Genomic DNA, 22,262 nt, shown 5'->3' with positions numbered 1-22,262 from the left:
AAAAAACTGAATCTATCAGTTCAGTTCAGTTCAGTTGCTCAGTCATGTCTGACTCTTTGCGACCCCATGAATCGCAGCACTCCAGGCCTCCCTGTCCATCACCAACTCCTGGAGTTCACTCAGACTCACGTCCATCAAGTCAGCGATGCCATCCAGCCATCTCATTCTCTGTTGTCCCCTTCTCCTCCTGCCCCCAATCCCTCCCAGCATCAGAGTCTTTTCCAATGAGTCAACTCTTCGCGTGAGGTGGCCAAAGTACTGGAGTTTCAGCTTTAGCATCATTCCTTCCAAAGAACACCCAGGACTGATCTCCTTCAGAATGGACTGGTTGGATCTTCTTGCAGTCCAAGGGACTCTCAAGAGTCTTCTCCAACACCACAGTTCAAAAGCATCAATTCTTCGGCACTCAGCTTTCTTCACAGTCCAACTCTCACATCCATACATGACCACTGGAAAAACCGTAGCTTTGACTAGACGGACTTTTGTTGGCAAAGTAATGTCTCTGCTTTTGAATATGCTGTCTAGGTTGGTCATAACTTTCCTTCCAAGGAGTAAGCGTCTTTTAATTTCATGGTTGCAGTCACCATCTGCAGTGATTTTGGAGCCCCAAAAAATAAAGTCTGACACTGTTTCTACTTTTTCCCTATCTATTTGCCATGAAGTGATGGGACCGGATGCCATGATCTTCATTTTCTGAATGTTGAGCTTTAAGCCAACTTTTTCACTCTCCTCTTTCACTTTCATCAAGAGGCTTTTTAGTTCCTCTTTACTTTCTGCCATAAGGGTGGTGTCATCTGCATATCTGAGGTTATTGATATTTCTTCCAGTAATCTTGATTCCAGCTTGTGCTTCTTCCAGCCCAGCATTTCTCATGATGTACTCTGCATATAAGTTAAATAAGCAGGGTGACAATATACAGCCTTGACGTACTCCTTTTCCTATTTGGAACCAGTCTGTTGTTCCATGTCCAGTTCTAACTGTTGCTTCCTGACTTGCATACAGGTTTCTCAAGACACTGGTCAGGTGGTCTGGTATTCCCATCTCTTTCAGAATTTTCCACAGTTTCTTGTGATTCACACAGTCAAAGGCTTTGGCATAGTCAATAAAGCAGAAATAGATGTTTTTCTGGAACTGTCTTGGTTTTTCAATGATCCAGCGGATGTTGGCAATTTGATCTCTGGTTCCTCTGCCTTTTCTAAAACCAGCTTGTATTTTCCAAAGAAGATTTCCGTTTTTTTTTTTTTTTTTTGCTCTGTGTAAGAAACGTTTGTTTAGAAGGATTGAAAATACCAAAGTGCAGTCTATGTTTATCCAATATAGAATCTTTAGTTTTTATCAACAGTTTTACAGGATTTACCTGTCATGACACGAACTGTGTCAGTACTCCACCTGACTCTGGGAGCACCATTTACATAGCACACAGTGTAAGTGGCCATCTCAAGGTGTGAGTCATGCTATTAATACTTAAGTTTACTTATGCAAAAGAATGGAGAAAAAATACAGAATCCAGTGAATTTCACTGGATAAGACAAAATAAAGTGTATTATTATACTTTGACAAAAATTATCAGTAAGGCGAGTAGAAATGGGTAAATAGAGGAAAATCCACTATCTAGTTGATCTTCTATCTCATTAAGTTAGTGGAGATGATTTTGTGGGTTAGTTTCATCTGTGATAAAGGGGGTTGTAGTTGAGTCTTAAGTTATTCCTGTATATTACATCCACAGCCTGCAAAGAAAGCCTTTTATAATCACACTAGAATGTACTTGACCTGTAACCTGAACAGAAAATTTCTTGTTAATTTGTGAGTTCACTATGAGAAACACACACTATGTTATACCAACAGTTTTATGTAAAAATTTGTCTTCAATAGAGGTATTAGTGAAAACACATAACAGTTCATAGCTTTCCAAAAAGTATTTCACAAGGCTCAAAAGAATGCTGTCCAACAGAATTATAAAAAGTAGTGAAATAAAATGAAGTAATAAGAAAGTAACAAAAGGCTGGAATAAAATGAGAACACAGTTGTAAGAGTTGATTACAAACTCCTCTGAACTTTTTGTGTACCTAAACAGAAACAGTCAGCAGTAAGACTTCCAGTCACCATCATTCTCTCAGGAAAAACACAGTGTCCTGGCCTTCAGGTGCTTTTTTATAGAGAGGTGTGATGTGGTAGACAACACTCTGAAAACCCCTGAAGAGCATTCACATCAGTTCAGAACATAGATGTTCTCATATCTTTGTCTCCGCCTCCAAATTCAGAGAACTTTGTCTCCTGTTTCTGACACACACCCGGTGCAGGATTCCTTCTGTACCTTCCCTGCTACTTGATCTTCTGAACTGTGGTTAAAGACCTCCAGCGATGGGGAATATACCACCTCTGGGGGTTTAGTTCTTGAAATTTTGGATATCTGGCTCTTTACTCCGAAAGGAAAGACCTTCCTGAGCTTGCCCTCATAGCGCCAACCTTTAATTTTACAATATAAATATAATGAAACATAACTGTTAGCCAGATTTGATTCAGAGTATATAGACAGTAGTAATTTAGGTTAATACAAGTTTGGTACAAAACCATTAGTTTTTGGTCTAGCTCTTGGGACCAAAAATTCTGACCTTGTTTGTGCTTGGCAGACCTGAAGATATTCATAGACCTTTGCTTGTCTGCGTGGTCCTTTTCTTGTTCAGGTCAGATTTTTCTTGTTCTTGTGATTTCTTGTTCAGGTCAGATTTTTCTCTTCCTGTTCTGTCAAGTGTTCTTCCTGTGTTCTCAGCTAAGCTTCAAGCTCATCATTAATTTTGTCCTTGTGCCTGGAAATAAATGGTGGAATCCTTTTACCATCCTACTCATCCTCTCGAATGAATACATTTGTGTCCATTCCTGTTAATGTGCCACCCATCACTGAAAGTGGACATGGACCTGAAGAAGAGGTGTACATTCCCTTGTCCCTTTCTTTCTATCACCTTAAATGCTGATATCGATACAACATAGCATCACCTTGGCTTTGTGGAAGCCTCTTTTCATTCTTGATTCACTCATTGTGCTCTTGAACCTAAGGTGATTATGGTGAAGATCTCTCAGTCATGTCCGACTCTTTGCGACCCCATGGACTGTAGCCTACCAGGGTCCTCTGTCCATAGGATTTTCCAGGCAATAGTACTGGAGTGGATTGCCATTTCCTTCTCCAGGGAACTTCCTGACCCAGGGATTGAACCTGGGTCTCCCACATTGTAGACAGACGCTTAACCATCTGAGCCACCAGGGAAGTCCAAGTGCCTACTAAATCTTTCCCCTGTGTGCTGCTGAGCTAACCCTAAGTACAAGATCCTTGTTTATGCTTGGTGTTTTTGTTTTTTTTACATCTCATTAGAAGCAACTCATTATTGCAGTGTATCAGCGATTTTTATATTTGAATTTCATCACCTGGTAAATTCAGTATTCTTACTCATTGAAGAGTTTGAGCATGCCCTGTATATTATTATTACATTGTGGTTAAAGTTTTTGGTTAGGGCTGGGCCAGGATCAGAGTTCTCTAGCATTGCATTAGAAACCTCTGTAGTTTGATATATTTTGTTCAGCTATTTACAGAATGTCAGAGGCAGCAGTTGCCCTTGTGCCAGCCCTATTTCTCTGCTGATTATAATACCATGGGGGACTTCTAACATCATCATGACTCAATGAGTCTAGACACACTGCACTTCCGTGGTTACAGTGCCAAAGAGAAATTAGATGAGCTTAACATGACTTTTCTTTGGCGTGCCCCTTTTTGGTTCTCACAGTCATCTCTTGGATAAAATCCTTGTAAGAATCTCACCCAACATCTATGTCTAGCTCTCTAGTTTGTAACGTGAAGAGAGTCTACTTTCTTCTTTCCAAAAACAGCAATGGCATTTTCCTGTTTCCAGTTTTCTGGCACCTTTTCCATTCTCTGTGATTTTTCAAAGAGCCAGAATTGTCCAGCAACTTATTTGTAAGTGTACCCAGGTCCCTAAAATGTAATTGCCCAGATCGGGCCAGTTGAGATAATTGAGGGAAGCACAAAGCTTAATTTCTCACAGTCTTTTTGCCATATAAGTAGTCGTTGCTTTTTTGCTTTGCTAATGGGGAGAAGTAATAATATTCTGTAACTTTAGTCTTAGCTTGATTCCTTCCAGCTCCTAAAATTGTTAGGAGAGCTATGTAAATGAACAGATTACTTTACTAGGTGTATAGCTTGTCAGTAGTATGGCATCCCTTCTTTGCCCCATCTTGGTGATGGTGTTTAGGGACCGTTCAGAGATGAGGTGTAGAGAAGTGTCTCACACTCATTTAAGCCTGGGTACCCTGGTCATCATCGTCTATCCCGTGAGTGTTGGTGATTGCCTGCAGTGTCTCCTAGTTTTGAGGAATCTGAGAGTAGAAATCATGCCTACCTATGCAAGTCTCCTCTCTTGCTGAATAAGAGTTTCTTTTTCATCACCTCTTTCTGTTGATTTCAGTGTAGTTACTCCATCACTTGCCTCTTGCCTCTGCCTTGGTCTGACTCATATTTTGCTGCCTCAGCTAGATGATGAGCCATTAATGATCAGTGACCTTTCTTTATGCCCGTACCCCGGTATCACCCTGCATGTTGTTACATGGGCAAAGTGGTATTCAGAAGATGTTCATCTGATACCATAGATCTGGACAGTCATCAGAAAATAAATATCATGAAATTAAATATGGTGCACTCACAGTGACGTAATGCAGTTACAACGGTATTTTTCAGTATCTTTCTTTAAATAGCAACGATCCTCCTATTTTTAGTCAAGAGTAATTACTTCCCCAATGATGTTTCTTTCTTTCCCAAATTCTCTTTGTTCACTGAAAATTTGCTTCTCTTTTTCTTATACATTGGTTATTTCAGGGTATTATACTCTTGACATTTAAAATTTTTGTTTCTTGGCATTATTTGTTTCACTGTTGCATAGTAACATTTTTGTTCTTTGCAACCATCTGCTTATTTTAAGGTGTGTAGTTTTTTGATGGCATAGAATATTTTCATATCTTTACCAGCCTTAAGTGCAAGTCTAGGATTGTTATGTGTGGCTTTTTTATTTTCATAGACCTTAAATCTTATCTATAATGAGCACTGGCTAAATACAGAAATGCATCATTTTATCCAGTTAATAATACTTTCCCCTGGAGAAGGGAATGGCAACCCACTTCAGTACTCTTGCCTGGAGAATCTCATGGACTGAGGAGCCTGGTAGGCTACAGTCCGTGGGGTAGCAAAGAATCGGACACGACTGAGCAACTAACAACAACAATGATATTTGAGAGCACTATTTTACATATCAATATTAACATACATACTAAAAAATAAAGATTGTCATAAAAATCATCCGATGGTGTTGTGGGAAGAATTAGTAAACTCTTTTTGTAAGTGAGGAAGTGGTAGCTCATGTTCAAGGCACTTAGGTTATGATCCTGGACCCGCATACTTTAAGCCTGGAGGTCCTCCTCAAACTTGAACTGGAGGTCCTCCTTTTTGCAGTTGAGGCTGCACTTGGCCTGAGGCTCCACAGAAACTGCCAACAAATAATTTACCTCTAGAGCAACCATGAGAACTCCTCATGGAGAGCCCCATTAGGGGAAAATACACATACTCATCAGACCCGTTTTCCATTTCTGCCCATTAATGTGGCAGCAGTAAAGCAACATTGACAGCACCCTGGAACCTAACCCCAGCTTCCCCAGTATGCAAGTCAGGAGAGTGAGGAAGGAGGTGGAGGTTCGGATGATATGTTCATCTTCCCTTGTCTTACAGATTGAGTTTGGAAATAAACAGCAAGTTGATATTTGAGGGAATGGGGACCTTCTCCCCCGTCCCCCCACCCCAGATCATCCTATAGAAATGAACATTGTTGAAGTTGAAAAGAAATCAAAATATGAGAGTAGAGTCATTTTTAGGAGAAAACTATGAAGAATGTCAAAAACAGCACTTGCGGTCTCAAATACAAGTACAGAGTAATGTATTAAGCAAATAAGATCTCAGGAGCACCATAGCACTTGTGGTCAGATTTGCCTAATGACTGTTATGAGACATGGAAGAGACAGTCAGTCCTCATTCATGTATTCATTTATTTGGTGAAGATTAGTTGGATATTATATATGCCAGGCTCTAGGCTGGTCTTATGGTATGATAAACTCTATTCTGGAGGAGACAGACAGAGAGACTGACAGGTAAACAAGTTATTAGAATATTTACAACATTTTATATGGGTACCTTTTCCCAATCTTTTTCAAATTTATATAAAAATCCATATCAAATCAGTAAGTTTCCCGGCAAACACACCACTCTCAGTCTGTGTTATGTAGGAGAGGCACCTATTCACTTGGCAAGAACCCATTTTTCTGTCACAGTCTATGATCCTGAAAAATAAATTCTCTTTCAACACCATCACCATAGTCATTGTCATCTTTGCATCAACAGATTCCTCTAAGGAAACCAAGCTAGCTATAATACTCCACCAGCAGTCTTGATTTTTTTTAAATACCACAGAATTTCGCCTATTTTTTCAAGCCTTTTGTAAGTTTTACTTTCCCTTTTCTTCTCATGCATAAGCCTCTTCTGCAACTGTAAAGCATTTACAGTTGTAGATGTCTTCTTACTCAAGTACTTCTTTGAAAACTGACCCTTATAGCAGTCTAGCGTATTTGTTACTATTTTGTTCATGATAAGGTAATCATATTTACTTAATGGTGACCTGTTTAGAAAATTCAGCAATTTTATAGCATCTAACAGCTTTATTGTCCTTGGTGTATTTTTGCATCCTCTTCCTTAACACTTTCCACATCATTTTTAGACTATGATTTTGTTTAAATATTTTCTCAGTGTTTTTTATTGTCATTATTATTCTATTGTTATTTTTTAGTGTTTGGTAGTACTAGTTCTACTTTGACCCTGGGTGTTGCCTTTTAGACATCATATAGCCGTATGGCGTTGTGATCATGGTGTGTAGAAGTCTGTAGTAGTTCCTGGGAACCCTGTGTAAGCACGCAGCCCCTGCCTGTTCCGGCACGGGAGCAGATGAAAGTGTTAACCCTTTGCCTGCTTGGTTGCAGGAGGAATGCCAGCTCCTGAACAGGCCTCATTGGTGGAGGAGGGGCAACCACAGACCCGCCAGGAAGCTGCCTCCACTGGCCCCGGCATGGAACCCGAGACTACAGCCACCACTATTCTAGCTTCCGTGAAGGAGCAGGTACATCCTCTGATTTTAGACTTTGCAATTAATTATTTCTTCATTGCCTTTAAAAATTAATCTTTGGATGTGTTTTCAATTTGTCTAACGTCCTTGACGCCTTCACGTTTTCTAATTATAAGGTGTTTACATCCCTGAGTACATTGGGATGACTGGCAGGTAGAGCCGCTCCAGGTGCCAGTCAGAATCGGAACATGCAGGATACTTGTGCGTCTGCAAGTAAGGACAATATCAGTGGTGATCGGTGTCTCTGTCTCGCTCACCTTGCAGAGTGTGTGCATGCACGCCCAGCTTTGTAAAGCGTGTTTCACATCGCTGACTTTTCTGTCAGAACTCTGGCAACTTGAGGCCTGTGATAGCCTTAGATCTGTTGAACGTTTTAACATAGGTATTACATAGGGTTGTCTCCGTGATTTTTTGGATTAAAGGTTCTATTTGTTGTGTTTGTCTTAATCAGAGTATACTCATCTTGTGAGCTACTGTTCTAAAACTTGTCACACTGTGCCAGTTTGCTTAAATGTCATGTTTATGTTGATTTTTTAAAGGCACTTAATACTGTTATCCTTCAGATCCAGGTAGCCTTCTAAATTAGATTTTGATTTGGTGGGCTTAGAGAAATTTTAACTGCATAAGATTTAGAAGCTTAATAAAGGTGAATGTCAGTGTAAACCTCCGGGGAGACTTTTCTTTTCTGCCCTCCTCCCTCAAAAAACACACAAGCAACCAAAAAGTATATGCCCTCTGTGAGGGTTATTTTGTTGGAGATAATCTAATAGTGAAATTGTCTTTTTAAATCTTATGATTTAAAATACTAGTCTTTTTTTTCTCAAGAGATACAAGCTTAAATGTTGTATGTAGGCCGGAATTCTTTGAAAAATCAGTGTTAACAACTCCCATGACTAATGATGACAAAGAGTGAAAGGGTATTTAAAACTTCCTTATTTTATTTTTTGCTGTAACTTAAAGATGGGTGTGTATATAAAAGATTGCTCTAAAACTAGAAGATATGTCTTGCCATTAGAGCTGTATTTTCAAGAAAAAATGATTTCACAACTTTTCCTAGTAGCAAGATGTCAAAATATTTTTCATTCATTACAGAAATTTGAAGTTTTTAAACATTTCACAAACTAAGAATTTGGGAGGACACAAGAAAATTAGAGTCAGTACTGTTTTCATTTTCTCCCAAACTATAGATTATCTATCACCTTTAGGGAGGAAAAAAAGGACTCTTTCTTCTTAGTTGCTGAGATCTGACCCAAGGAGCTGTAAAATGAGAAGGCTCTGATTTATTTGTGACTCTTAGTGTATACTGCATTTTGGTGAAATATGACAGTAAATTTATCAAAGTACCCAGAACTAACTTAAAACCAGAAACTGTGCTCAGTAAGCATAACAGTAGGAACCTTCATGTCTGTATCTTTAAACTAGATAACGCTGCATATAGAAGAGATTGGAAACCTATCAGAATTTTTGCCCTATAATTCTTTGATGGCCTCAAATGACTTCAAAATTTTCTCTTTTGGCAATGAATAGTATTTTGAATGCATATTTTGTGAGAGAAAACAAAAAGAGTTCTGGTTTCTTGGGTTAGGCAAAAAATACACAGATATTTGTTATTTATTAGAATTATCATATGTCTCCCACTTTAGTTGGAAGATACACTTCTATTCTTGTTCTTAAGAATTTGAGTCCATTATTATACATTTACAGTTTTCATTCTTAATTTCTTTTAAGATTGTCAGTGCTCATTACTCGGTGCATCCATCATTCAACCCAAGATACCATATCTATCTCTTGTTCCAAGATACTTGCTTGATTTTAAATAGCTAACTCTAGTTCCCATAGGATTTGTGTGGTACAAAGCAAGATACTCAAATTTCTCTGTAATTAGAGTAAAAATTTCTTAGACTTTCCTGAAATATGTCACTTGCCTTTGTCTGCCAAATGAGACAGAGCACAGAAAAGTTAGCTAAGAATAAGAAAACTAATTACTGTTTACCTTATATATTTGATTCTAAAATACTAGTCAGAATGTCACATTTGTAGTTGTGTTAGACTCAAATGAAATAAGTAATTTTAGATTATGTCCTTGGTCATGTATTGTATCAAAGAGCAGTATTACTGGATAGGATATACAATTATAGGGGGGAAAAAGGTGCCTTATTTTCATAGGCTTGGAGTGATGGGATCAGATCCGCTGATCTCAGAGAACAGACCTTGTTTGATGGTGGATGTGTCTCAGAATGAATGTTTCGTTGGGATACAGAGACTCCTTCAGTGCGAGGGGGAGATGGCTGGATTCCCATCATGGGTCCACTACTTACTGTGTCATCTTGGCAAGATTGTTAACCTCTCTCTGCCTCAGTTTCTCATTTGTAGAATGAAGATAGTAATAGTTATTGAAACATTAAATTAACCTATGTAAAGTTTTTACACTCCCTTACACTTAGTAAATTCTCATAGTAAAGGCTAATATTACTATTATCATCATCATCTCTACTTAAGAAGAAAATGCCCTCCCTAAGAGAAGCTGGCGGTTCTACTTTTAAATATGTGTCTGTCGGGACTGAGAAACTTCTTCCAGGCCACTGATATGAAGACAAAAAAACTTTTTTGAATACAAGCCATGTTTATGCTGTGACAGTATATACTTCGACATGGCATTAAACTTCCAAAACTTCACCATGTTGATCTCACCAATTAAAACAGCTTTATGTGTTTATTATAAGAAGTAGAATAATGAAAATAAATTTTATTAACATGCTGACATAGTACAAACCCAAACATCATGTCAAAGCACTTGGTTAAAGAATTGGAGAGTAATATCTTTTAACATGCACCTGAATTTTGAGAGGAAGAATCTGGGTTCTTATAAATTATATCCAAGCACTACATTACCTCATGTGAATTCCCCCTGGACATTTCATGATAAGTAGTAGGGAAGAAAATGACAGGCAACCAGTAGCCATCTTGTTAACAAATCACTAGTCTGTTAATACCTGAAATTGGATTTAGGGAGTCATGGGAACACTGAAATCTTCCTCTACTGGGCCTCTCTTTCCTTCAGATCCTCCCATGCCAGAAGCTGTTCCTTTTTCTTGACAAAATACAGAGATTCATATTCTCTCTCTTTTATGAAGCTATGACCTTTCATGTTGATGTCAGTCCCATAGATGCATACATGTACCTTTATAGAAAAAGTCCTTGCTTTTTTGCAGATAGAAAGAAGGAACTCACTTCTGTTCAAGTGCTACCTCTTTCATGAAGCCAACCATGAAGTTCACCCCAGCCTGAAGTCAACTCTCTGCTGATCTTTCTTAGCACTTTATACCACTGCTCTGACTCATCACATGCTCCTTTGGATGATATAATTAAAAGCTACCTGAGGATGAAAATGAAAGTTACTTAGTCATGTCCGACTCTTTGCATCCCCATGAACTGTACAGTCCATGGAATTCTCCAGGCCAGAATACTAGAGTGGGTAGCCTTTCCCTTCTCCAGGGGATCTTCCCAACCCAGGGATTGAACCCAGGTCTCCTGCACTGCAGGCAGACTCTTTACCATCTGAGCCACCAGGGAAGCCCAAAGGGCTTGAATATACTAGAGCTGCATGAATGATTGTTGAAAGAGGAAGTAAATAAATAATGCTATCAGATCACTTTGTCACCAACTGGCTATTCTGTAAGGATAATGGAATCTGTTGCCACATTCATAGAAGCATTACTAAGCAAGAGAATCTCAAGACAGCACCTAGAAAACTAGTTACTCAGCTGTACATTCTTATCTTTAAGACAATTTGAGTTGCACTGTATCCATATTGATCTAGAAATTAAATCTGATCTCTGCATGGAACAAACTTATATTTTATTTCACATGGATGGTCAAATAATGGCTTAAGTCTTTTAAAAATATGAAAGAAATTTATATTTCATCTTCCATCTGTCCAACTTAGCTGCAAAGGAAGTGTAGGGAATGAAAGGATGCGGTTTATCTTGGTGATGTCACAAAATATCCACCATCATCATGTAAACCAAGTAATCACAAAAGAAATGTCTTCCAGTTAAGGATCATCTTTCAAGAGAAGGAAAAAGTCAGCCCATGGGATTAGCAAAGTAATGTTATCCTTGGACTCCAGTCTAAAATTATAGAAAGTGTCAGTTGAACTTAAGCCACCAGTTGGCTGTTGGGTTTATACAATCAGGATCATCATTTGGCAGTTTCTACTGTTCAGTTCAACTCCTGCTGAGAATACAGTATTCCCAAAGTGAATGTAGATGTTGGAAACAAACTATTTTGTATCCTGATAGTTTTCAGGCTTACCCAAGAATGATCTAGTGCCTAGCTTATATGTGGTCAGGTAAAGAAATATGGCCAAATGCAGTGCCCTCAGAGAACCTTGCCACTTCTGTAAAAATCATAGACTAAACTGATTCATCCTTGAAATGGACAGCATGCCTTTGGATGGAAAGGAATTGGAATCTGGTAAGACATTGACTCATTCAGAAATTCAGTGCCATCCCTGCAACTTAGAAGTGTCAGCATGCTAACGTCACAGGCTCAGGGAAGCAGTGAGCCAGGAGCCAGGAGCAGACTCTTATTACCAATGGGGGAGTATATTGAACTTTTATAATTGGTAGAATCTCATACTAGATGTAGAAATACCCTTTAAAAAATCATATGGCCAGTCCTGAATAGCGTTAAATATTTTTCATAGCTCTGTTTAAGGTGCAAGTAGATTTACATTCTGTAAAATCACACATGTAATATTTATTACACTCTTTCATCCTCTGTCATAAAGTTTCTTGAATAATTGAGATCTCTATTTGAACTTGGCCTGACTCCCTAGGTGCTCTAACTTCCATTGTTTTCCCACAAACCACACCCTCTTATTTTGGGTTTATGATTTAAGAAGTTTGGAATCCAGGTTTAAGATCGAGTTCAATCCAGATAGCATGAAATGGTAAGCAAAGAATAGATTTGGTAAAACGTGCTAATATTATGTGTACTTCTCTTACTCTGGTGAAGTCCTAAGTGAGGTATTGGGTACACTTTTGTTATCTTGTTATCTTTGATGAGTGAAAATTGAAATGTTCTTCATTTGTGAGGCTTTCAAAGAGAATAATACCACCTTTAAAGATAATATTTTCTGACTTTGTGAAAATTACAATTCTGCCTTCATGTGTTCATATTAACTTAAGTGATATTTAAATATCAAAGAGTGAAATGAGAGTCATTATAGAGATCCTTAATTTTTCGAAGATAAAAAAGGAAATTTAGATCCCAACTGTGTTCTATTGATATTACTTCATTTTTACATGGATGTGTTAGCTTCAGTAATTACACACCCTTTCCTGTATGGCAGAATGCCCAGAACTGAACAAATTCCAGTACAATTATTTACTTTATTTCTCTGAAACTGAAACAACTCAACTGCTGTACACCTGCTTTTGCAACTTCCTTTTATTTGGCCCCTAGATTTATTTACAATGAAATAGTTCTCCCTGACACACCTCAGCCCCATGCAGAAGACAGAATTTTTACTTCAGCTGTAAACAAGCATAGTTTGTAGCCTAGCTAAAAGCATTGTACTGTAAGTTCAACACTGAAAACTTCACACTTTCCCTTTTAGTAACTTAGTAATTTTTTCTCTTGGTAACTGAATTATCTTGGCAATTGTAATTATGTAATATAGGAACGTCTTCTGTGCCTGAACTGCAATCATCAGACACAAGGTAAGACTGGATCTTTTCTTAGTGACTTCTGTGGGATCATCAAATTTTACAGCTTTTACTCTTTAATATTATGGAATTAAGGTTCGAAGTGGGGTCAAGTGGTAGATGTCTTGCGACACTCTTTGGCCTGGATTCAAGAATTCTGAATGCTAATAATTGGGTCTTAGGAGATCAGTCCTCTTAAACTGTATATGACACAGTGAAAATTTAACATTTCTCTTCCATGTGTCAATGATGTAGCGTAACCCCAGTTCGAGTATCTCTGTGGTTAAATAATACAAAAGAGTATAGTTAACAGGTTTATTTATTCATATATTTGAGTGTACAAAAAAAAAAAAACAAAAACTGTCCTTAGATTGCCAAGTTAGCTAACAACAACAGGTAAATTTTTACATCTGCCCATGTTTTCCGGTAGTCTGATAAATGATCAGCTGGACCTCTGAGCACAGTTCCCAAGTCTTTCTGTCTGAGGCGTACATTTTGAGTAACTGATTTTTTGTTCTATTTGATTCCCTTGGAGACATCTTTTTAGATGTATTGACACAATAGGTGGTTGTTTTGTTTTACTTTGTTTTGTTTGACGAGCTCTTAACTTCCAGGAGTTTGAACAGCTTCTGTCTGGCTCTTTATCCACAGCTGAATTACACTTGCAGACATGGAATACATAGTAAAAGACCCCCCAAATATTTATTGGGTAAATGAACTAAGAATGTAAAAATGCTCACTATCCCACTGTAGTTCATTTACACTTGCTTTTAACTAGGTAAATATATATATATTGAATAAATATATATAAATATATATAATTTATAAATATATATATATATATATATTGAACGCCTACTGTGAGCAAAGACTGTCCAGGAAAGAGATGGGAGGGATGGTCAGGAGACCTATAAAGGTGGTCTGTTTAATATAATTTCTGCCCTCAGAAGAAGACAGAGTTACAAACCATATTGTATATTTTTATTTGTGGTAATTGGCACATAATGAATATTCATTCATTGGAACCACAAAATCCAAGAATTTGTCCCCTTTTTTAAGTTAATCAGGCTATAGATATATATTGTATTATGCCAGGTTTATGTAAATTTGTTAACTTAGGCATTATTATTATTATTAACTATTAGGCAAAATTGTTTAATTTTTACCATTGAATTAGCTGTACCTTTGGTTTACATTTGAAAGTAATAGAATATTTTTCCTTTATTAACAGTTAAAGTCAACCTTGCCTTTGCATATTTAAAATGATAATTTCCTTTTCAGTTGAATAACTCAGTTCACAATTCCTGTTCAGAGTTAAATTATGAATATATGGAATAATTTTTCCCCTGTACATGCAAACTTTATGATATTAAATGTGAAATGAGTGACTGCTGAGTTGGTGAGATTAAATGGATGACAGGATCATTCAGCATTAAATTCTTTGTGCCGCTTGATTGTTTTTCTTTGCAGAATCACTTCGGGAGAGAAAATTATTTCAGAAACAGAGTTTTTTCCTGCAGGTATAACCTTGAAGTCATTCCACAGCTACCGCAGAACAGTCTGTCTTCATGTTTGTGTTCTTACCTAAATTGTAGTTTTGTCACTTTTGCAGAAAGGGGTCCATTCGGCGTTACTGTGTCTGTTTTTATTTTATGTGTGTATTCTTTCCAAAGTGATCAGATCTGCTTGTACCTCAGCAAAGTAATTTAGGCTTTGAGTATTTTGTTCTAGGCACTCCTAAGAAAAATCATTTAAAACATAAAGTTGATTTCAAGTAGTGCAAAGACAAATTGGTGTCTTAGCTTATAGAATCTTAATAGTTTTTATGCACTGAAACCTTCAAAATATAGAGATTTAAAATAACAGAAAAATTCTGCAAGCAAATTGAAAGAACACATTATTGAAACATAAAGATAAATCATGTTATAAAATTAAATTCCATATAAATCATATTTCAGGTATGAAAATGGCTATCATAAATTGGAAGACAGTTTCTTTAATTTATCTATTTTTTAATTGAAGGATAGTTGCTTTACAGAATTTTGTTGTTTTTCGTCAAACATCACCATGAATCAATCATAAGTATACATATGTGCCCTCCCTCCTGAATCTCCCTCCCATCTGTCCCCCCATCCCACTGCTCTAGGTTGATACAGAGCCCCTGTTTCAGTTCCCTGCAAATGAGCAAATTCTCATTGGCTCTGTATTTTATATATAGTAATGTAAGTTTCCATGTTGCTCTCTCCATACATCTCACCCTCTGCTTCCCCCGCCACCCACCCCCCTGCCTAAACCCAAGTACATAAGTCTGTTCTCTATGTCTGTTTCTCCATTGCCCTGAAAATAAATTCTTTGGTACCATCTTTCTGGATTCCATATATATGTGTTAGTATACAATATTTATCTTTCTCTTTCTTACCTCACTCTGTGTAATAGGCTCTAGGTTCATCCACCTCATTAGCACTGACTCAAATGTGTTCCTTTTTATGGCTGAGTAATATTCCATTGTAGATATGTACCACACTTTCTTTATCCATTCATCTGTTGATGGGCATCTAGGTTGCTTCCATGTTCTAGCTGCAGTGAATAGTGCTGCAGTGAACATTGGGGTACATGTTTCTTTTTCAATTTTGGTTTCCTCAGGGTATATGCCTAGGAGTAGGATTTCTGGGTCATATGGTGTTTTTATTCCTAGTTTTTTAATGAATCTCCATACCGTCTTCCATGGTGGCTGTCAATTTACATTCCCACCAACAGTGCAAGATGGTTGCACTGTTCTTCACACCCTTTTCTTCACACCCTCTCCAGCATTTATTGTTTGTAGACTTTTTGATGATGGCCATTCTGACTGGTGTGAGGTGATATCTCATTGTAGTTTTGATATGAATTTCTCTAATAATGAATGATGTTGGGCATCTTTTCATGTGTTCGTTAGTCATCTGTATGTCTTCTTTGGAGAAAGGTCTGTTTAGGTCTTTTTCCTGCTTTTTAATTGGGCTGTTTGTTTTTCTAGAATTGACTTGTATGTGCTGCTTGTATATTTTGGAAATCCTTTGTCAGTTGTTTCATTTGTTAGTATTGTCTCCCATTCTGAGGGTTGTCTTTTCACCTGTTTATAGTTTCCTTTGCTGTGCAGGAGCTTTGCAAGTTTAATTAGATCCCACTTGTTTATTTATTTATTTGTTTGTTTTCCATTACTCTAGGAGGTGGGTCATAGAGGATCTTGCTTTGATTTATGTCATCGAGTGTTCTGCTTATGTTTTTCCTCTGAGAGTTTTATAGTTTCTGGTCTTACATCTAGGTCTTCAGTCCATTTTGCATTTATCTTTGTGTGTGGTGTTAGGAAGTATTCAAATTTCATTCTTTTACATGTAGCTGTCCAGTTTTCCCAGTACCACTTATTGAAGAGGCTGTTTTGCCCCACTGTATATTCTTGCCTCCTTTGTCAAAAATAAGGTACCCATAGGTGTGTGGGTTTATTTCTGGGCTCTCTAACTTGTTCCATTGGTCTATATTTCTGTTTTTGTGCCATACTGTCTTGATAACTGTAGCTTTGTAATATAATCTAAAGTAAAGAAGGTTGATTCCTCCATCCCCATTCTTCTTTCTCAAGACTGTTTTGGCTATTCGAGGTACTTTGTGTTTGCATATGAGTAGTGAAATTTTTTTGTTCTACCTCTGTGAAAAATGCCAGGCAGTTTGATAGGGATTGCATTGAATCTTCAGATTGCATTTGCTAGTATAGTCATTTTCATAATATTGATTCTTCCAACCCAGGAACATGGACTGTCTCTCCAACTGTTTTTGTTGTCTTTGACTTCTTTCATCAGTATCATAGTTTTTCTGTATACAGTTCTTTTGTCTCCTTAGGTAGGTTTCTTCCTAGATATATCTATTCTTTTTGTTGCAGTGGTGAATGGGATTGATTCCTTAATTTCTCTTTCTGATTTTTCATTGTTAGTATATAGGAATGCAAGTGATTTCTTTGTGTTGATTTTGTATCCTGCAACTTTGCTAAATTCACTGATTAGCTCTAGTAATTTTCTGATAGTATTTTTAGGGTTTTCTGTGCATAATATCATGTCATCTGCAAACAATGAGAGCTTTACTACTACTTTTCTAATCTGATTTCTTTTATTTTTCTTCTTCTCTGATTGCCTTAGCTAGGATTTCCAAAACTATATTGAATAATAGTGGTTGAAAGTGGACACTCTTGTCTTGTTCCTGATCTTAGAGGAAATGTTTTCATGTTTTCACCATTGAGAGATAGTTTTCTTAGAATTTAAATCTTTTGGCTTTTGAAGGAAAATTTAATTTCCCTTTCAAAATTGGAGTTCTAGGCATTTCAAATTTGAATTTCAATTTGTATGCATTTACATGTGAAAATTCCTATAAACCAGCATGATATCAGAATAATATTAATTATGTGGTATTATCTACTCTAATGTTCATATATCCAATTAATACATTTTCCTAAAATCATTGCTAAAGCCTAAATCAAGATAAAGGCCCTCAGCCACTACATATATGGCCTTCTAATCTGTTATGGTGGAATCAGTCCTTACACTTTCCTCAGCATTCTGTTTTCCTTTAGAAATTCCTTTCCATTAAAAGTTGACATAAACCATCATTTGTCCCCTTTGCAAAATATTTTCATAAATTGTTGTATTAATAAAAGAGTAAACGTGTCTTGCCCAAGTGTAGAATAAATTGGCACCTTCTTTTTTCACTCATGACCTTATCTACCTTCTATGTTTCTGGCTTAAAAGAGACAGTTGTTGGAAGAGGGCAAGCTTACTGGATTTTCCCCATTGTCCCAATTTTCTCAGTTATTTCTTAGAAAGATGAATATTGGTTTTTTTCTTATAAGCAGTTAACAGCAGGATCTTGATTTTTTTTTTTTTTTAGTTAGCAAAGTATAATGAAAATGTGAATTGTTACTAAATTATTTTGTGGAAAAATACATCTTAGTAATTGCTGCTGTTGGCATTATTCCCAGCTGATTAGAAGATTTGATGGTCTGTAGGTAAGAATATGAAACTTATATAGGTATGGATACTGAACAGAATGCTGTTTCACTTAATTTATTTGATCTGCACTATAGAATAGGGAAAACATTTTTATTCATGCAGAACTTTTATTTAATTTGATTTTTTTTAATATCATACCCTTTAAAAATGTCTCTTGATTTCCCATTGAAAACTATGAAGACACCCACCCTATTGTCAGAGTTGGAGAGGAGTTCTACTATAAGGACAATAGAATAAAATTGAGAAGAATGGTTAGCAGATCATTTATGTTAGATCTGCCCTTGTAAGTATGGAGACCCTTTTCAGTACAGTCAAATTACTGTCTCTTCTCTTTCTGCCACCATCATCACCACTACTACCACAGGAAACAAGCCAAAAGTTTTAGAAACGATCTTATCACTGTTAGTGAGATATAAAAGGCAATAAACTCTGTGGAATAGAAATCCATTAGGAAACTAATATCTAACAATTATTATTACTTAAACTGTGTGCCAGGCATTGTGCTAAGTGCTTTACGTGAAGGATTTCCTCTGTTATTTATCAAATCTATATGAGTTGTGGAAATCTGTCAGGCTTTTTTGGCCACTGAACATGTCCAAATTTCTCTTTCTTTGCATTTTTCCACCTGAATAGACAGAAAATATATAGCCTTGAGCTGTACAAGTAAGTTGTTCCAGTAAATTGTTTTTAATCTTTAAATTAGCCAGGATGTTTTCAGTTGCTTGTAACTAAAAACCTAGAATCATACAGATAGTTATTATTATTACTGCTGTTTACAGATGGGAAAATTGAAACTCTGGTAAAGTTGAGTAATGTGTCCAAGCTTACACAGTTAATCAGTAGGAAATCCAGTATTCATATCCAGGCAGTTATACTCTAGAGATGCATAGTAAATAATTACATCTATAGTGGAGGTAATAAAGGAAAAATAGATACAGAAGAAAATTGAATCACTGTGGTTGATAAATATTATTTGAGAAGTTACCTTGGAATATGGAAGAAAAGAACAAAAAAGATATAGATGTCCCTAGACATGGAGGGACATAAAGAGAATATGTGGAACAAAGAGAATAAATCTAATGTAAGTATTGTGGATGTTCTTGAAAAAGACATTAGAATAAGTAGAGCAGAAATAATACTTAAATATAATTTTGGAAGTTTTTCTAAGCAGACAATATAGCTGTGAGTATACAGATTTGAAGTGGTCAGCACATTCCAGGCATTACATATGGAAAAGGGACCTGTCCAGGAATAATTTTGACAAAGTTTTATATTATACAAAGACAAAGAGGAAAGGGGTTCTAGAAGAATCCATATAAATAGTTTAACTACAGAAAATAAGATCAGACTGACATATAACTTGGTGTGGAGCAGTGTGTTGAGAGTATTGAGGGGGGGAAAAATGCTTATAGTCCAGGAGTTTGATACCCAGCTAGAATGTCTTCAGTGTATGAAGAATGAAAAATATAGTTTCAGACATGTAAGAAATCATGAAATGGCTTCACTCTTGTGCCCTGGTACCCTTTAATAGTTGAAGATGTGCTCCCTTCAGAGAATAACCAAGTATAAGACTCAAGAATGAGAAATTTATGGTATGAAATAGCTAGTACATCATCTCTTACTTGATTAAGATTCCAAACCAGGAATCTAGGGTTATTATATGCTATCAGTTAGATTTTGCAGCTTTTCTCCAGTGTTTTCCTGATTCTTATGGTTCCCAAACTATATTCTCCTTCACATAGTTCAGATGGATATATTACTCTCTCTGGTGACTGTCCCCGTTAGCCATTGGTACTATTCTGATTCACTCTTGATAATAGTAGGTAAACTGTATATGTATTTGAGATACTCCACAGGAAGAACGCCTAGTCAGTGTAGGTATCATTTAAACATTTGGTGGCATTTTTCATTATCACAGCGCTTAAGATGTTTTGCAACCTATAAGCTTATATTGAATGCTCTGAGTCATGGTTTGTTGGCTTATTGAATTTGCAAAGACATAAAAGAAAAAAAAATCTTCGGTTTGAGCTGGGAACAAATTTCTGTACATGTTTTTATCTTCCTTGGATCTATGCGTACTTTAACTGTATGTAAAACATCAGTGTCAATCGTATCATCTTAGGTATGTTAAGATATGTATTTACTTGGAAGAAGTCTTATAAGGAAATTCCCAAAGGTATTCAAGACTATGAGGAATAGATAGAACTGTGTCCTTAGCACAGGACAGATAGGTTAAAGGAGTTCAGCAGTTACCTATCAGATGAGTGAATCAAATGAATGCAATCTGTACTGAGTAATTACGAATGAAAAAGAAAAATACAGTAACTACCTAATGAAAGAGAGGTATTTGACATTAACAGACAATTAACAAAAGAAGGGATATAAATAACTAACATGAATGTGAAATAATATTTTTACCACATTGGTAATTATAGAAATACATATTAAAATAATGAAAATATATCTGCCTTTCATATTGGCAACAGTTAAAGAGTAAAAGACAGTGTGAGTACAGTAATGTTAGCAATTTAATGCAGTGTCGCTAAAAGTGAATTGGCAGCCACTTTGGAAAGCACTTTAATGATATGTAATAAAAGCCTTAAGAATGGTTATATCTTTGGTCCAATAATTGCAATTCCATGTGTCTAGTCTAAGGAAATACTAAGCATTAATACAAAAATATTAATCATAGTGATGTTTATGATATCTAAAAATTGGCAACAGCTTGATTGTCTAATAAAGTAAAATGAATACATAATAGTACATGAGTATGAAAGGCTTTCAGATCAGATCAGATCATATCAGTTGCTCAGTCGTGTCCGACTCTTTGCGACCCCATGAATCACAGCACGCCAGGCCTCCCTGTCCATCACCAACTCCCGGAGTTCACTCAGACTCACGTCCATCGAGTCAGTGATGCCATCCAGCCATTCTCATCCTCTGTCGTCCCCTTCTCCTCCTGCCCCCAATCCCTCCCAGCATCAGAGTCTTTTCCACTGAGTCAACTCTTCGCGTGAGGTGGCCAAAGTACTGGAGTTTCAGCTTTAGCATCATTCCTTCCAAAGAAATCCCAGGGCTGATCTCCTTCAGAATGGACTGTTTGGATCTCCTTGCAGTCCAAGGGACTCTCAAGAGTCTTCTCCAACACCACAGTTCAAAACCATCAATTCTTTGGTGTTCAGCCTTCTTCACAGTCCAACTCTCACATCTATACATGACCACAGGAAAAACCATAGCCTTGACTAGACGGACCTTTGTTGGCAAAAATCACATTTCTAAAGAATTTTTAATAACAGGAAAAACTCATAATACAAATGAAAATATGAGGCATCTAACCATATAGGTAAAAATTTGCTATAGAAATGCACATGAATGTATACATGCGTGTATATATGTGTGTATACACACACATGTGCAATCATTAATAAAACAAGAGTCACTTCTAAATACTGAGTAAGTACCTTCAGGCTTTTTCCTTTGTATTTTCCAAATTTCCTTACAAAAATCGTATAATGCTTAATAAAAATTCTGAAGCTATAAAATAATATGACTGAAGTTTTCAAAAAGATAGTAAAAGATTCAGTTCAGTTCAGTTATTCAGTTGTGTCCTACTCTTTGTGACCCCATGGACTGCAGCATGCCAGGCTTCCCTGTCCATCACCAATTCGTGGAGCTTGCTCAAACTCATGTCCATCGAGTCAGTGATGCCATCCAACCATCTTGTCCTCTTTCGTCCCCTTCTCCTCCTGCCTTCAATTTTACCAAGCATCAGGGTCTTTCTAATGAGTCAGCTCTTCGCATCAGGTGCCAAAGTATTGGAGCTTCAGCATCAGTCCTTCCAGTGAATATTCAGGATTGATTTCCTTTAGGATTGACAGTAAAAGGTTACCATAGATTAAGTTGACAGAGACGGAAAGAAAAGAAGTAAGTGTACATAGATTGCAAGCTGTGGAAAATATGTGAGATAAATCATGGTTGAAATGGAAAATTTAGCATCACTGTGATGGCAGGCTTCAGATCCAGAGGGTATCATAGCACAGTGATTAGGAGCAGCAGCTCCCACTTCTGCCCCTGGCTATGCTGTGTGACTTTGAGCAGGTACTTTAGATAGAGGCTCCTGTGTCTTCATTTGTAGTAAAATGAGGATAATGGTTCCAATCTTTCTGAAACAGTGAGTATTCAGCAAACATTCACTGGCATTCAAGGATACAGTTGTTACCTTTGAGATGGTATGAAGAAAGGTTGTGGAAGCAGCAAGTTCTAGCCCAGGGCCATTTAGGAAGCACCTGCATCCA

General features: G+C 36.9%; 1 protein-coding gene across 17 annotated transcripts in view; it reads left to right on the top strand.

The window, feature by feature from the left end:
- PKP4 (plakophilin 4) overlaps window positions 1–22,262 on the top strand; it is a 258,317-nt gene that overhangs the window by 64,803 nt on the left and 171,252 nt on the right. For 10 of the 17 annotated variants that reach the window (XM_024998423.2, XM_024998419.2, XM_024998418.2 and 7 more), the window contains one exon: window positions 7,084–7,220. In XM_024998423.2, coding sequence (XP_024854191.1) covers window positions 7,089–7,220 — 132 coding nt within the window. In that variant the 5' untranslated portion in view covers window positions 7,084–7,088. Of the gene's footprint in view, window positions 1–7,083; window positions 7,221–7,342; window positions 7,440–22,262 lie in introns of those variants that run through there. The other 7 variants (XM_059891481.1, XM_059891483.1, XM_059891474.1 and 4 more) reach the window with 4 other exon arrangements.

The sequence above is a fragment of the Bos taurus genome, chromosome 2 (genome assembly GCF_002263795.3).
Source record: "Bos taurus isolate L1 Dominette 01449 registration number 42190680 breed Hereford chromosome 2, ARS-UCD2.0, whole genome shotgun sequence".
Lineage (NCBI taxonomy): Eukaryota > Metazoa > Chordata > Mammalia > Artiodactyla > Bovidae > Bos > Bos taurus.
The sequence above is the reverse complement of the archived record's forward strand: the minus strand, read 5'-3'. Positions and strand labels throughout refer to the sequence as shown.